A 17645-nucleotide genomic window follows, 5' to 3' on the forward strand; every position below is an offset into this window, starting at 1 on the left:
TTAAACTTTAAGTGTGGGTATTTGTGGCAAACTGTTTACTCCCGGTTGTGAGAATTTTATAGAACACTGAATTAGATTTCCAATGTTTGAGTACTGGGGCGATGTCTTTTGAATTTCCTCTCTCATGTAGGGAAAGCAGCCCATGTTAAAACTGAAGAAAAGAGAGAAATAGCTTCTGAACAAGTACCTGTTTACTGATGCTGAACAATCTACTGTACAGCAAATGAAATGAAATCATTAAAAGTTGTTTCCGATTTCTCACCACACCGGGGAAATGTACAGCCAGCAGCTCTCACATCATAATATGTGTGGTGAACTGGCAGCTGGCTTAGTCGGCTTCCCATGTTTAGTTCTCCCAAATGTTTTGTTGGTCACACCCACAGTTTTCTTGGCCCACTGGAAAGAATACGAAGCTTGCTGAAGGGCCTTTGTAATTAAGTTTTTTTGTTTTGTTATTTCTTTTGTTTTAATGTCATAATCTTCCTTTGATTCAGTGTGGAGGCCTGCAACCCCTCCTGGTCCTTTTCTCAATATTTCTATTGTTGATTCCTGATCAAGAGAACCCTGGCCTTTATACCTAACTGAAACCTCATAGGCCCAGAGAGGTAAAATAACTTTCCCAGGGTCACAGTGCTAGTCAACAGGAGAATATGGAGTGGGGACAGTTATTCTTGTAAAAGGTGGCTTATTAGCCACTTCTGTCAGAGATTGCTCATGGGAGAATGCATTACCTACTAGGCAACATTTGTATTGCTCTGTACAATGACAAGCTTTGTGGTTTTAACTTTGATTTCTACTTCTAGTGAAAAGGCTTAGCTATTTTAGCAAAGATATTGACAACCCTTCATATAACATCATCTCTTAAGCCAAAAGAAAATTAAGTTCACTACATATTTATCTCAGTTTCTCAACCAACCTATCATTGGGTGCAGCAAGTGTGTTACAGATACCTGTGAAGTATTAATGGTTGTAAATTTTTTTTTTTTAAAAAAGACTTTATTTGGAGGTCCCAGAAGAAATTTAGTTTTTAATATTATCTCTAATATTAGATTTATATTGTAAATTATATTAAAATCTAGTGTAATTAGATTTTATTATAATTTTAGAAAATGCAGGAAATAAAATTTTCAACAAGCTCTAAATCCCTTCTCACTTCTCCCCTGCTATATAACATTGTATTCACATTATTACACATACGTATATGTGTGCTCTGATTTTTTTTTTTTTTAAAAAGGCTGAAAAGGACTAGTTTAATTTAGACTGCTTGTTAGATTACAGCTGAGTGAGTCACCGGATATATTAGAAAAAAGCAGTATAAGCATTAAGGAGCTGGATGGGGTGTGACGTATTATAAAGGTTACAAATTAGCTCAATGATTTGTCGCAGTGGTTCTCAACCTTCCTAATGCCTCGACCCTTTAATACAGTTCCTCATGTTGTGGTGACCCCCAATTTCATTGTTACAAATTGAACATAATTAAAGCATAGTGATTAATCACAAAAACAATATGTAATTATATATGTGTTTTCTGATGGTCTTAGGCGACCCCTGTGAAAGGGTCGTTCAACCCCCAAAGGGGTCGTGACCCACAGGTTGAGAACCACTGAAAAGGAATAATGACTGTGTGCCCTGTTCCAGGGGCTAAGGAGGCAGTAGTGAACACAAAATTCTCTATTCTTAAGGAGTGTCCACTTTATTGTGGGGAAACAAAAATTAAAAAAGAATTAGAAGAAGAAAAGGCCTTAGAAGAAGAGGAGGAGGGAGAAAAGGGGAAGGAAGGAAAAAGAAGGTTAAGAAAAAAAAAAGGAAGAGGTATAGGAGGAAAAGGAAGAAAAGAAAGTCAGGAAGTTTTAAGTAATAGAAAGAAAAATAATGCGGGTGTAGAGGACAGAGGACAGAAATGCTCTTAGTGTAAAATTTCAACAGAGATCTAAATGTCTATTTAGACAAGCACCTGGGGAAGCATGTTCTAGAAAGAGGGACCTACCAGAGGATCAGTGTGGCTTCAGCTTAGCAAGGAGGAAGAAGAGGGGCAGGGAATGTGGCCAGAGAGGTTGCTGGGATAGATGGTACAGAGCTGCGGGCCAAGGCAAGGGTTTAATTGTGGTCTTAAAAAAAGAGACTCCTGATAGGCATTGCCTTAGGCCAGTGGTTCTCAACCTTCTGGCCCTTTAAATACAGTTCCTCATGTTGTGACCCAACCATAAAATTATTTTCGTTGCTACTTCATAACTGTAATGTTGCTACTGTTATGAATTGTAATGTAAATATCTGATGTGCAGGATGGTCTTAGGTGACCCCTGTGAAAAGGTCGTTCAACCACCAAAGGGGTCGCGACCCACAGGTTGAGAACCACTGCCTTAGACATTTCCTTCATTATTTTGCTAGGTAGTTGTGAGTTTTTTGACAAGTTTCTGCCACTTTTTTTTACAAAGCCCATGGAAACATTGCACATTTCTGTTTTGACACAGCGTACTCTCTGAAGGTCATTTACGAGAAGAGTGATTTTTTTTTCATTGCTAATTTTTAGTAGATGCCAGCTGATGTTCTCAGAGAAATGAAATTCTCTCTTAAAAATCCACTCAACGATTAGAGTTCTTAGAACTCATGGATTAACTAAACTTAAAAAAAAAAAGTAAGCAGACCTTAAGACTCCACATTTACTGCCTGGGATGAAATTTAAAATAAACCTTGAAACAGAGGAGAAGCACTTTGCTTCTGCAGAGCTGAGAGTCTATGTATTTTGAATACAGCTAACAAGCAAGAGTCTTGGCAGCAGCCCTGAAAAGCAGGGATATTTTTATTCTGTAGGTGAGAAGATAAGGTATAAACATATAAATTCCTTTGTTCCCCAAACCGAACTACCATTTCTCACAGTGCGCATTATCTCAGTTTACTTAAAGTTTTAAAAACAGAAAGAGGATGCCATAGGAAATGGGCCCATGTTTACATATTAGTTTTCAAGTAGATAGAAAGATATGAGTGCCGATAAAAACCAAATAACCTTTTTAGAAAGGAAAGACTACAAATGAAATTATATCAGACACAGAAACTGGATACTCCAAGGAAATGGGAGAAAGACCCTTTTTTTTTTAAGTTTTCAAGAAAAGATTGTTTTTTAAGGTAGTTTATGTATAATCGGGTGTAATGTTAGTGAACTTTATAACATTTGAAATCTCATCCACCTTTATGTTGCACACTCACACATTTATACACACAACCTGGTGAAGGGATTCAGATAAATATGTATTCATTCAAATATGCTTATCTTCATTTATATTTCAGTAATTTTAAGAGACTCCAGAAAAGAGACTTATTAGCTCATGAACTACACAAATCCTTGAGTAACTGAAGCTGGTCTAATGTGAAATACTTAAAACATTAAAAAATAAAAAAACTTAAGATACAACTTTAAAAAATTCTAAAATGCCAGGTCCTTTGAGTAATTCAGTCTGTAATTTCTTGCTCCCAAGAGCATGAAAAAATGTGTGTCAAGACACAAGGAACTTTGGGCAATCAAAGGGAGATGATAAACAATACTGGAAGGAAATCATTTAACTGAATCCATCTGTTTTGTGCTGTAAAACTCTCTCAGCTTAATTTTAATTGAACAAGAAAGGAACCAGTATGTCTGATAAATACACGCCTCTTTTTCCTGCCCACAGGCAAATGGACAATCCTAATAGTTTTCCAAAACAGAACATGTATCTAAACTATAGAGAATGCAAAAATAAAATCACAAAGTCATAATTTAAGTTATCTCTCATTTCATATTTTCTATAGGGAAAACTCAGCCTAGCTTACTTTAATGATTACAGAAAGATCTTATAAAATTTAATCTTTATAAGATCTAATTCTTATAAAATTCTCATAATCTTAATGATTACAGGAAGATCTGTAATCATTAAAATAAGATTATAAGAATTTATAAGAACTATAAGAATCTGGGAAGGGACTACTACAAGCGCACTAAGTATGAAATCAGAGGAATTCTAAAGGCTCATTAATGGCATAATGGCAGCTCTACATTGTCAGTGACTCATAAATAGAAAAGCAAGATTGAAAATGCAAGTCATATTTCAATCTCCTATTTTATGCTTTAATCAAGACTCATGTGATTTCACCCATTTATTTTATAACAGTAACTGTAAATAACTGGTTGTGTTTCAACTATTTAAATCAATGCTGACTGATCAAGCTAGAGGACACACTGTTGAAATGATTTGTGCAAAGCACAGATTTCATTAGTCCCCTCTAAAAACAGCTCACTGATTTTTCAGTGGTTCTATTTTTCTACTTTTTGCTTGCATTCTTCTACCTCTTTTGCTTATTGGTTGGTATTTTCCTCCTTAGACTCTATTCACACTTTGATTCTATTCCCTTATATTCTTTGCCACATAAAGGGACTTTACCAGGTCCCTTTCCACATAGTTTAGTTAAAAGCAGCCGGCGTCACAGTCAGTCATATCAAACATAACACACCTAGTTAGCTCAATCAACCCAATACCATCATTAAAAGCAAACAAAGGTTTCAAAGCAGAAGGACCCATCTGATCAGGGAGAACTGTAATTGAATTTCAGGTCTCTGATTCTTGATGGATTTTTTTTCCCTTTTGGCAGACTCACAGGAATTTTAGTTGAATCAAGCATGCTTCATATATAGGCTATTTTATAAACATTTAGCTCTGCTGTGATAGCAGTCTAGAGATGCCACAATGCAAAGCCCTCTCCAAAGTAATCAGGATAGAGATACCTTATGCACTTTATGCCAAGAATGGAAAGAGGCTTTTGCCTTGGTTGTGGCCCTAATTTCTACCATCTGCCTTTGCAATATCTTACATGGGCATTCTTTTCCTTTGGCACTTTGCCCTTTCTCATTGAGAGCAGTCATATGAATTGGGGAGCAGGACACAGGAAGATAAGGCTGTTCCTCATGCCTGTTCCCTCATTTGTTCTGTTATTTCCAGTGAAATCACTAGCCATAACTTTCAGCTTCCTTTTCTTCCTTTTTACCGAGGTAAAATTGACATGTAACAATATATTAGTTTCAGGAATACAACATAATGGTTCAATTTCACCTTCTTGAGTTTATCATGTTGGTTACTGTGATTTTAATTTTATTACCTAAATGAAGAACATGAGAGACAGAAAACCAAATCCTTCCATTATCTTGCACTCAGTCAAGGGCAGTGCCAAAAGATTTTAATTTTAAATTGCCTCAATTGGTTGTTTTCAATTTTTTTTCTAGTATAAAATCATTAAGACAAAATAGAGAATTTAGGGTGAATTATGTGAGCTCGGGCATTTTACTTAACATTTCTGTGCCTCAGTTTCCTCATCTGAATCCACTTCCTGAGCTACCCAAAATGTAGAACACTTCATAGTTCATTTTTTGAGTAACATATTATTGTCCAATATTTTAATTCTGTCTTTAAAAAATACCCACAGATCTGGAAATGCTATTATTTATGCATATGATGTTTGTTTGATGGACTCATGGTTTTCAAATTTATTTATTCACCATTTTTATTACATCTTGGACTTCTCTGCTATCACTTTTATTTCTACACTTCATCCATCATAAGTTCTTGTAGTTAAAATTTGGTAGTTGGTAAAATTTTGACTTATCAGAAAATATCTTTAGTTCACTCCTATTCTTGTGAGATAGATTTGACAGACACACAATTATAAGTTGACTATTAGATTCTCTCGGAACTTTGAATAAAATATTCTGTGCTCCCATGCTCTTTATTCCAGAAAGTTCTGCTCTCAGACTGACTGCTTTTCTGGAAAAGGTTATTTGACTTTATCTGGCTGACTTTAAATTTTATTTTTGTCTTTGATGCTGTGTAGTTTCACCATTTTGTGTCCATGTGTGATTTTTTTTTCCCTTTACTTCACTTTTCTTCAGAGTTTATGTTCCCTTTTCTCTATTACAACTATGATCATCTAATTAGAAAGTCTAATTCTTTTTCTTATATTCTTTAAAATCTTTTACATTTTCCAGTTTCTCATTTATGTTGCACTCTGGGTAATTTCTTCACATTTTCTGTCTCCCCGTTTATCAATTTTCCCTTGAATACTATATTACGTCACTTAACATATCGTATTACCTTGCTTATATTTTTAAAAGTTATGTTTAGATGACCTTCAATTATATCTTCTCCCATTGCTGTTATTTTTATAACCTTGTATTTTGCTTTTAATATTTTAAAATTAAATGAAAATTTTTAGCATTTAAATATCTCCACCCTTTTAGAGATCTGTAAAGTTATTTTTCTTTCCTTTTTCTCTAACTCATGTTTCTTGTGTGCTTAGTGATCTTGGTTGCAAGTTCTGATTTGTATGAATTTGATATGTTGAAATCATATGGCCCTTACCTGGTGATGCTTTCCTTCAAAAATTATTTGCACATATTTTTATAGAGAGCCTAGGGGTCCTCCTGACCTATGATCACTTTAGTACCCTTTAAAAGTCTCAGGTTTAACGTGAAATGCTTACATCCAGTTCCTTCACCTTGCTGGAGTCCCACCTGAGTCTCCACAACACTGAGCTAATCTGTATCTGCCCTCAGGGCAACCTAATCTTCCCACTTTGCCTGTTCCTGGCCTAGGTGAAAGCTCCAGTCTATTTCTCAGTCATATGACTTATAAGATTTAATGAACATTTTCAAAGAGCAGAGAGGACCAGATTAGTTTTTGGAAAACCAAATAACCTTTACTGGTTTCACTCAGTGATGCAATTCCAATAAAAGTATACTTGCTGGAGAAAGTGTCTTCCTAACACCAAACAGTAGAGATTTAAGCAACGTTGGTGCTTAAATGGCTTCAAGAAACAGTCACCAATATAAAGGGAGTGATCAAAGGGAAAGAAATCACTAAATTTTCTTTCTAGATGTAAAAACAGACAACAGAAATGCTTCCTTAATTTGTGTTTCTTATACTTAAGAGTATATATCAAGTTGGTCTCTTGAAACATCAGTGGGATGTGAGTACTATTTCTCTAACTCTCATAAAAACATTGTCATTTTGAGAACTTCTGCTTCTGGCTATGATTCTGTAGTTTGTAGTAAATTCCTGTTGCTTTGACAACCAATAGAAATGCTGAATTTAAAAGAAAAAAACCCATCAAGGTGAGACAACTAACTGGAGGACTAGGTTTCTAGAAAGAAGAGATTCTTAGCAGTGTGACTAAAATCCCATAAACTGTTCTTCCTTTCAGAGCATTATTTACTAACAATTAGCATGGAGCAAAAAGGCTGAGAACCCAGGCAGCAGGAGGCAGCAATTAGGAAAACAAGCCAGCAGAGCTATTAGCAATGTCATGAGGCTGATGACACAAAAATTGGAGTTTGGGGCTATCAAGGCAGGCAGAGTTTGAATGTCTTAACAGCCCAGTGAGAAGGGGGTGGTGAGTGACATAAGTAAGAATTTCTTTGAAAAATTATAATATGTATACTAAATAAAGCATTTCTTCAAGCTCCTATAAATATCATACTTCTGAAAAATAAGTTTCTTTTAATAGCCACTAAGAATAAAATTGAAATTTCATAAGTACATTAGCTCTGATCTATTATAAAATGATGCTTCCAGAGGTTATCCTCAATGGCGAGAGTGATTTCCTATTCATCCAATATGTTCAAGGTAGAATATCTGGTATAGCAACCTTGAAAGCATCAGTTTCATCATATAAAGTGGAAAATTTGGGTAATTAGTTGGTTATTGAGGTTTTTTATTTCTAGAAGAGTCAAACCAAATATACCCATGTGCAGAGCATCCTCTGAATCTTATTTAAACACTTAAGGCTTAGTTCTCTCAGTGACTGCACGCTCAGTGAATAGGAACTCTTCTCCCAGCAAGTCACTTACCTGGGCGACTTGGCTTTTTAGCCTTTACATAGTTAGCTGCAGAAACGGCATAGGACGAACTGAAGGATCTGCTTTTGGTGAGGGTCATCATCGCAGGGTTATTCCAAGAATCAGAACTACCAGCACTATAAAGACAGGGCATAAAGAAAAAGAAATAAGTTGTTCATCAACCATTGGGGCAGAACTTGCCAAAACCCAACCATCATTTCCATATTAGACTTGTCACCTGAGTCATGGCCCAGGTTCAGTGATAGGATCACCTTGTCCAAATGACAAAATAGGACAACTAAGCTCAATCTCTGCTGTGTAGAAGTCATTCATCAAGCATATGGGTTAACAAAAGCGCAAAGATAACTTTCCTACTTACCCAATTAATAGGAATCAAACACCTCTTTCTACTTATAGAATCATGTCCCTCATAGGTTTCCTAACAACTTGGCAAATGAACTAGTTAAGATGCAGAGGGACTTACATGAATTGTGTTCTTTATTATTTATCATTCTTGGTATATCTAAATTAAAAAATTAAATGCTTGTAAAATCATTCAAAAATAATATTTTTGCAATATTTCCTTGGGAAGGAAAAGGTCAGCTACAGGGATTTAACCTACAATTTTTTTTCCTGGTGACACCCTAGGAAAAAAAGGATGATGATCAAAATCTCCTTGTAAACATGCGAATGATGAACCTGCTGCCAAACACACTGATGCTATTTGCTAGATGAAAGGTAACAGACAGTGAGCTTCATTTAGGGAATGCTTTCTGCAGGATAGCCTTGGTTTGTCTAGGTTATTATTGTAAATAAATCTGGAATTAGTAATCTATCGGTAGAATAGAGAATGTTACATAGAGATGTAATTAATGGGATCTATATTTTGGAGATGTTCCAAACCAAAACTTAATCTGCATGCATTGCTCAAAACACAATGTAAGCCTAATTATCTGATGCTAATCCCTGTACTGCTCTGCATTTAAACCATGCCTACACTTTTTTTTCATTTCCAAAACTGGCCTCCAACCAACTCTAATTGGTTGGGCCTCCCTTCCCCTGTAATTTACAATTCCTGTTTGGCAAGTAACTTCTCTAAGAGATGTGAAACCAATAGCAGCATTGCTAACCTTGGTAAAGGTGCTTCATGCAGTTTGATGCTGGCGCTGCGATCCCGCCGTACTGGGGCCGGCTCCAAAGTGGGTAGACCTGTGGCTGAGGTGGTGGTTGTCCAAGTCGACGAAACTCGTCTCAACAAACCGGGGGGCAAGCTCCTTCTCAGGCGCTAGGAAGAAGGAGAGTCGATGTTATTACCAAGCATATTTTCTATCACCAACCTCAATGTCATATAATGGGGGAAAATGGCTTTTACTTGGAAGCAAATTTATTAAACTATATTGGTTGACAATCACCTGTCTGAAATGTGGGTACTCAGATATGCAATAAAAGACTGTGGTCAGAACAAATGAATACTATAAAATAACATTTTGGAATATTCACTTCAATGATTACATTAGAGTTATTGGAATGACAGTCAACTACTTTTGAGGTAATTTTATAGTTTTATTAGTTCAACAGAATTTATATGCCTATACACACATGTCATTTTAGTTATTTTGAGCAAAAGATTGCCCTCAAAAGTCACTTGTTTGGGGGCATGAATTAATTGATATCATCTTGCACAACAGTCTCTACACCAAAGTGTTTATTAATTTACTTTTAATTTCTTGACGTACAAATGACAGGACATAAGAGTCAAAGAGTGGCCCAAGCTGGTTTGGCTCAGTGGATAGACCATCAGCCTGCAAACTGAAAGGTCCCAGGTTCAATTCCGGTCAAGGGCACATATCTGGGTTGCAGGCTCGATCCCCAGTGGGGAGCGTGCAGGAGGCAGCCAATCAATGATTCTCTCTCATCACTGATGTTTCTATCTCTCTCTCCCTCTCCCTTCCTCTCTAAAATCAATAAAAAATATATTTAAATAAAAAGAGTAAGAGTGTAACATAAAATGTACCACCTCTTTGTGGTTAATGTCACTTAGACGTCAGGTCTATGGGTAATGTCATCAGTACCAATTCCTCCTAGTAGGAGACTTTGCTGGTTGACCTGCAACTTTCTCTTTATTATTTCTTCTCCTTTCATATCCTAAGTGGGGTATGCGGCATCATCAGCACTGAGGCAAGATTCTGAGCTCACTAGGATGAGCACCAGTATGGTAAAGAGGGCCTTCACCTTAAAAATGAAAGTGGAGGTATTCTGCTACAACTGCAGCAACTGTTACCATAGGTAGGAGCTCAAACCATTGGTCAATAGACCAATCATGGAAGCACAGTTTATAAAGATGCAGTCTGCTCTCCTGAGGATTTAGAAATTTCTGAGAAGTGAAGTATATACCTCTGATACTAAGTAGTTCTCCATGCCTCTTAAAGATCTTAATTTGTATCTCAGAAGGTAAAGGTCACGCATTGTAAATACCAGGATTGTTGCCTATAAATCTGTCATTGACTTCATATCTATTTTGAGAGCCAAAGGAATCAGTTAATCTCTCTCCGTTCCATGTCATGCTGAGCCATACCTTTCTCAGAGAAGTAGATGTTGGAAGGAAACTATATAAACAGCTAATTGACAAAGTTGTATAAAGAACACATTCCTGAGCCAAGAGACACAACAGCAAGAGCTTGCATGTTACTGATTGATCACCAGTTCAAGAGAATGGCTGCTGGTTTCCAAATAGATAACGGTGCAGGAGGTACCAGGGACCACTTAAGTTCTGACTTATTTATTATTTTTAGTCTTTAATACGGCTTGTTCTCAACTAATGTGAGGTCTAAACCAAGTTTAGGACTTATTCTCTATAGCTTTACTTCTATAAAATTCTTAGTATAACTTACACGTAAAAAGAAAAAAAATTACACAAAACATGAAGACCATTTTTTACTTTAAATAATCCAAAATCAACTAAAACTGTTCTGAGTTCAAATCTTACTGGGATTGGGAAAGCCATCAGGGTACAATGAAGGATATCATACTAAGAATGCAAAGAGTGAAGAAACTGTGTGTTTCAGAAGGGAATGGATTTTACACAGAAGCCATACTAGAATGGGACCAGGGACTTTCTGTTGTTGTTGTTCTGCCATAACCTTATCCCACTCAACAGGGCCTGGCATATAGAAGTAAAAACTTCTTGGAAGTCTGAATAAAAAAAGGCCACATAAAATGGTAAAATTTTAATTTACAGAAAGCAATCAAGTATAAGGACAGAAGACTTCACGTTAAACTTTCATTACTCTGGTCACCATATCAAGACATTTCACCGAGACACTGACTTAAATTAGCATATGGGTTCGGAGTGACAGGAGAGAGACCTAGAGGAAAAAAGAAAACGATTAGGCTTTCCATGGGTGTGTCATTCCTACCTACCTTGGGAATAGCCAGCTTGTCTTTTTCGGAGCTTTCTTCAGAATCAGAACAGGTATAGTTTTCACTGAAGGAGACGACAGGATTCACTCGGGGCTTGTGAATGGCCTGGAAGGTGAGCTGGGTGCTGAGCAGGTTGCTCACGGCCCGCAAGGATGTGCACACATTGGGAGGCAGAGAAGGGTCTGCCAGGAGGTCGGTAATGAGGCCGTGAGCCTCGCCCATCACAGCAATGTCCACAGTGATACTGGTTCCTGAAGACTGAGACACCAAACAAAGGAACAGTCAGATAAGCAAAGCCCTGCATCTGAAGGCACAGAGAATGAAATTGGGCTTGTTTGCCAAATGGACTGAATTGACTCTTTGGGGCTACAGGAGAGTAACATTCAAAACATGTTTCTGTTTCAAACTTTGCCAAAATTTGCCATGGCTTCTGCCATGTTTGTATTCATGGCACACTTTTTATAATGTTAAAATTTGGGAAGGGGAGGATATATTTAAAGAGATTAAACACATAAACATTAATAATTTTTAAAAGGCAAAAAATTTCAGAGGACCTGAGAAAACTTCATATTCCTTATTCCTTATGAAGAGCTTGCCATTTTAATGTATACTATCTAGAAATTTAATTTTGGAAATAACATTGTTAATATACTATACGATTTTAATTTTAGTAATTTCTTTCTGAAAAGACAAAACTTTAGCTTTATTAAGATGTAATATTTTAGCCTAGTTTGTGGTACCTATTCAACTACTATTAGAGATAAGCACAAAAAGCAACACAATTTGTGTTCAAATTCACAAATTGTCCCTCTTCTGGTGGTTGGTAAGAATAGACATTTTAGTTCTGGAATTCTGCAACACATTTATCATATTTTGCCAAACTGCCTATCAGACTGAGAGACATTAGTGTGGTGAAGGCCTGTGTGTGTGTGTGTGTGTGTGTGTGTGTGGAGGGTCCATAGGAAGAAAAGAGGGATGTGCCCTGACCAGGAATTGAACCATGACCTCCTGGTACATGGGTTGATACTCAACTACTGAGCCACACCAGCCAGGCATTACCTTCATTTTTATTAGTAAAAAATAACTTGGCAAAATCAGACTCAGATAGCTGGAACTAAGAAATGCTGGGCTGCAAACACAAGTACTCTCATGCTTCAGCTTAAGTGCTGAGCTAGTACACTGGAATAAATATACCGAGCCTTTTCATTTTAAGTTCTTACGTATACATACCTTTATTTAATGTCTTATTTAATCACTAGAGGCCCAGTGCACGAAATTCATGCATTTGGGGGGGGGGGGGGTAGTGAGGGGGAGGGTCCCTCAGTCCAGCCTGCACCCTCTCGCAGTCCGGGAACCCTCAGGAAATGTCTGACTGACGGCTTAGGCCTGCTCCCCAGTCGGACATCTTTAGTGCTGCTGCAAAGGTGGGAGAGGCTGCAGAGGCAGGAGAGGCTCCTGCCACTGCTGCTGTGCGCGCCAGCCATGAGCCCAGCTTCTGGCTGAGCGGCGCTTCCCCTGTGGGAGCGCACTGACCACCAGGGGGCAGCTCCTTCTTTGAGCGTCTGCTCCCTGGTGGTCAGTGCACATCATAGAGAGTGGTCATTCTGCTGTTCAAGTTGCATATTAGCCTTTCATTATATAGGACTGGGCCATGTTTTTATCTGTGTGTAGGCCTAAATATATATTATAAACCAGTATAAAAATTTAGTGTAATAGAAACAGCTTTAGGATGTATAATTATGTACATTTCACTTATGTATCTATATTGTTAACTTCCAAAATGTCCACAAGAAATGAAAGTGAACTAGGTTAACATTCCGTTGTAGAAACATAAATTTTCAAATGCATCTCTAATTATTATGTTTCTGAAAAACTCAGTATGATCTTCTGAAAGAGTAATATTTATTCCTATCCATGTCATTCTAATAAAGTTGAACTAACAAGTTGCACACCTTCCCTAAAAAATTGAAAATTTAAGTCAAACTTTGTTTCCAGGACATACATTTGTTGACTTTCTGACACGGAAATTAACAGTTTATGCTCTAATAATTAATATTTAGAGAGGTTTTCTCAAAATGTTCTCAATATTTAAAACTTACAAATCTGAAAAAAGTAGAGCATGTTCACTGTTAGAATTATTATTATTTTTTTTACTGACAGTTAGAATTATAATTTTTAAAATAAATTATTGGTGAGAGAACAGTGTTTTCATAATTCTTTAATTTTATATATTTTTAAAGTAATAGATGTATTTCTTATATACTCAAAAACATTAAAAATTTCAAGCTAAAATAGAAACAGAACTATCCTCATAAGTCAGTCAGTGTTAACATAAAAATTTAGGAAATAAGCACATTACATATTTCAATAACACTTGTGCTAAAGCCTTTGTGAAAGCAAAATTCTTTAAGTGAAAAAAAATAAAATAAAAGTCAGTAAGAAGTATTTAACCATATCGGAATTGGCTAAGAAACCAAAGTGAATACTTTTACCATTGAAACTCTTCCTGCTATTAGTAAGTCAGGTCTTTGCTTTATTGGCTTATTGGTATAACAGTAAAAAGTTGTATTGCACATAAGACGTTATCACCACTTTTTGACTCAAATAGCCAGAGGCTTCAATGAAGCATGAAATCTTAAACCAACAATCAGATCCATCTGCCAAGGAATCGCCAAGACTAACCACACATAAAATGCTGAAAGCCTGGAAGACAGACTGGCCGCTATTCCAGTAAACAGCAGGCAAATAACAAAGATGCAGGCATGTCTAGGGGGTCACCATGCAGGGATTTTAGGGGAGAGGGGCTTTGGTGGATGGCAGAGTTTTCTCACATATGATATATAACATGAAACAATGGAATGACTCTCACAGAGGGCAGTCCCACACCTATTCAACTTGCAATAGTACCACTAAATTTCTAAGTATACCAAGTAATACTCAGAAATATTTCATTTAACTTATGAAATCTTAGATAGTGATAGCAAATACTCAAGGTAAAGTTTATACGAAAGTTACTTTAAAGGAAAGTCTTAAGCTAACAGCCTGAAATCATCTTTGAGTGCAGTAATGAACTATACTAAGCATAAAACCACAGTTGAATCTTTTTATGGAGCAGATCAAGCAAATCTTTTCGTTTAAAGAAAAAAGTAACCAAGCAATAGAAAACATTCTACTTCGTAGGCTCTCCTTATAATAGAAATATTTATATTTAACATTTAAGAAAATGCAAGTATAATTTCCCCAGACACTGTTTAAATAATAACCAAATTTGGATTGCCACCTTTAAATAGAAAATCTGGAATTTAAGTCTGATAAACAGCGGAGGGAAGTGCAGTTTTATATATCAAACCAAAAATAACTGATTTTCTTGGCTTTAACATTGATTTCTGTTAAATTAAGTAGGGGAGATGCAACTGTAAAGATTCAAAAAGAAAATGATAATGTATCTCAAAGATTTTCAACTCAGAATGCTTCCAAGTGCCCAAGTCATTTCCACGATAAAAAACACCCTAGCACTGGCAGTTGTAGACAATGAAATGTAGGTGTGGTGGATGTAAGAAAGACAACTGCAAATTCAACATAGTGGACACATAGTCAAAGAGAAAGTCTTGGTTCTCCATCAAAAACTGCATGAAAGCCTGCAGATTTATATATAAAACTAGAGGCCCGGTGCACAAAAATTTGTGCACTCGGGGGGGAAGAGGGGGTCCCTCAGCCCGGCCTGTGCCCTCTCACAGTCTGGGACCCCTCGGGAGATAACGACCTGCTGGCTTAGGCCTGCTCCTGAGTGGCAGAGGGCAAGCCCAATCCCTAGGTGCAGCCCCTGGTCGGGCTCAGAGCAGGGCTGATTGGGGAGTTGGGGCGCCACCCCCTGTCATGCACAGAGCAGGGCGGATTGGGAGGTTGCGATGCCACCCTCAGTCAGGCTCAGGGTAGGGCTGATTGGGGGGTTGGGGCACCGCCCCCTGTCACACTCAAGGCAGGTTCAATGGGGAGGTTGCGACGCCACCCCCTGTGATGCACAGAGCAGGGCCAATCAGGGGGTTGGGGCGCTGCCCCCTGTCACTCACAGAGCAGGGCCAATCAGGGGGTTGGGGCACTGCCCCCCCCCCCCCCCCCATCACGCACAGAGCAGGGCCCATCAGGGGGTTGGGGAGCTCCCCCTCTCATGCACAGAGCAGGGCCCATCAGGGGGTTGGGGAGCTCCCCCCTGTCACGCACAGAGTAGGGCGAGTAGGGCCGATAGGGGAGTTAGGGCACCGCCCCCTGTCACCCACAGAGCAGGGCCAATCAGGGGGTTGGGGCGCCACCACTGTCACACTCAGGGCAGGGCCGATGGGGAGGTTATGGCTCTACCCCGTCACACACAGAGCAGGGCCCGTGGGGGGGGAGGGGGTTGGGGCACCACCCCCTGTCACACACAGAGCTGCAGGGAGATCAGGGGGCTTGGGCGCTGCCCCCTGTCATGCTGATCTGGTGCCAGGAGGCCTCGTGGCTCCGCTGATCCCTGTGCTGGGAGGCATATTACCCTTTTACTATATAGGATAGAGGCCTGGGGGCTGGCTGGTTTGCCCTGAAGGGTGTCCTGGATCAGGGTGGGGGTCCCCACTGGGGTGCCTGGCCAGCCTGGATGAGGGGATGATGGCTGTTTGCAGCTGGTCACACACCCTTCAGGGTGGGGGTCCCCACTGGGGTGCCTGGCCAGTCTGGGTGAGGGGCTGAGGACTGCTTTCAGGCTAGGGGTTTTGACTGAAGCTCCCAACCACTCCTTTTTTTCTTTTTTTTTTATTCTGGGCCAGCTTTAGCTCTGGCTCTAGCTCTGAGGCTTGGTATCTGGTTTGTTTGCCGTTCTATAATCGAAACAATGTATAACTTCAGCTCTGAGATCCCGGGCCTATATTTGTTAGAATGTTTCAAACTGCCAGCTCAGAGTCCGGCAAGTCAGGCGGGGAACGTTGGAATCTGCAGTCACTGGAGCAAGCAAACCTCACGTTCGCTTCCAGCTGCCTGGCTGCCGGCCGCCATCTTGGCTGACAGTTAATTTGCATAAGGATACGCTGATTAGCCAATCGGAAGGGTAGCGGTCGTACGCCAATTACCATTTTTCTCTTTTATTAGTGTAGATACCTCTCTAGAGGTACAGAAAATATATGTCATTTTTATAACTCTCTGCTTTAAAAATTTCTTACTGTAACAGACCAACTACTGGTCTTGACTGGTATATGAATTAGCACTTGGGATGCAAAAAGATACAAGTGTATATTTTCATCATGTACATAATTTAGAAGGTTGTATATGTGAGAAGCTGGAGAGCCAAATGATAAAGAACTAGGATATCAGAGCGAAATTTTTATTCATTCATCAATATCAAATTTTTATTTTATGAGGTAGTACATGGACTTTTCAGAGCACAGGATCTTCCTGTGTTCATATTTCAGATTAGAAATTTGGGATTTTAAAAAATTCATCTATGTTCTTGTTTCTCTAAAAGGGGGCTAATACCAATAATACCTACTGTGTAGTATTATTGACGATTAAATGAGATCAGGCACACATAGAACTCAGAAGAGTGCTTGGCCCATAGTATATGTTTGATAAATAATTATAGTCACCATTATTATTATTATCATTATTATTGCATTGAAAAAGCTGTGTGTACAAAGAGATGCATACTGTGCTTGCATGTTTGTCTCTTACTTATACTGGGCCAGTTTATAAATGAAGGAAGCATAGAGATATGATTTCACTACCAACAACCACAAAATAAAACAACAAAAACAAAATCCCAAATACTTTCACTTCTTATTCTAGGTAAACAACAAAGGCATAAAGATTATACTCGCTAATACTTCTGAGATTAAATGTAGTAATTGTACAAAAGTCCTGCTTTCAGTTAATATGGTTGATTGCTCTGGTATGATTTATAACACAGTATGTGAAAGGAATTCTAAAAGCAGGCATCTTAACTCCATTGTTGGAAGTAATTTTTTGTCTTTGTTTTTTTCTTTCTTTTTAGTCATCCTGGGAAGCACCCTGGGAGGCAAACAGCATGGGAAGAACATTCTCAGGGTGAAAAGGGAATTGGGATACGTAAGAGAGGAATAAACAGTGTAAGGGATGACACATAAAGGGAGAGAGTCACTGGGACTTTTCTTACCCAACTTTGGTCCTCAATGCTGAGAAAAGATGCCTGATGGGTTTTCGGGAGCTGTCTCCCCATACATGTCTAAAGTAGTTTGCTACCACCCCGCACCCTCCAAATCTTTCTCTGGGAGGCTATGATATTAGGAAGAGTACTATCTTGGTCTTTAATGGATTTAGAAGAAGAGCAGGATTCAATAAATGATCTTTGGTGTATTACTGGTTCTGA

At 38.4% G+C, this 17645-nt stretch overlaps 1 protein-coding gene across 3 annotated transcripts in view; it reads right to left on the minus strand.

Moving 5' to 3' along the window:
- The window catches only part of PDE3A (phosphodiesterase 3A), a 253482-nt gene that overhangs the window by 32955 nt on the left and 202882 nt on the right, over nt 1-17645 (minus strand). For all 3 annotated transcript variants that reach the window (XR_011470840.1, XM_070410607.1, XM_070410608.1), the window contains exons 3-5: nt 11276-11533; nt 8986-9140; nt 7868-7992 (exon numbers count right to left, since the gene is read on the minus strand). Coding sequence is in view for 2 of the 3 variants with exons in the window: in XM_070410607.1 (XP_070266708.1) it covers nt 7868-7992; nt 8986-9140; nt 11276-11533 (538 nt within the window). In the remaining variant the exon portion in view is untranslated. The remainder of the gene's footprint in view (nt 1-7867; nt 7993-8985; nt 9141-11275; nt 11534-17645) is intronic.

This window comes from Myotis yumanensis, unplaced genomic scaffold, assembly GCF_028538775.1.
Source record: "Myotis yumanensis isolate MYYU_CA2020_CCGP unplaced genomic scaffold, mMyoYum1.0.hap1 SCAF_3, whole genome shotgun sequence".
Taxonomy (NCBI): Eukaryota; Metazoa; Chordata; class Mammalia; order Chiroptera; family Vespertilionidae; genus Myotis; species Myotis yumanensis.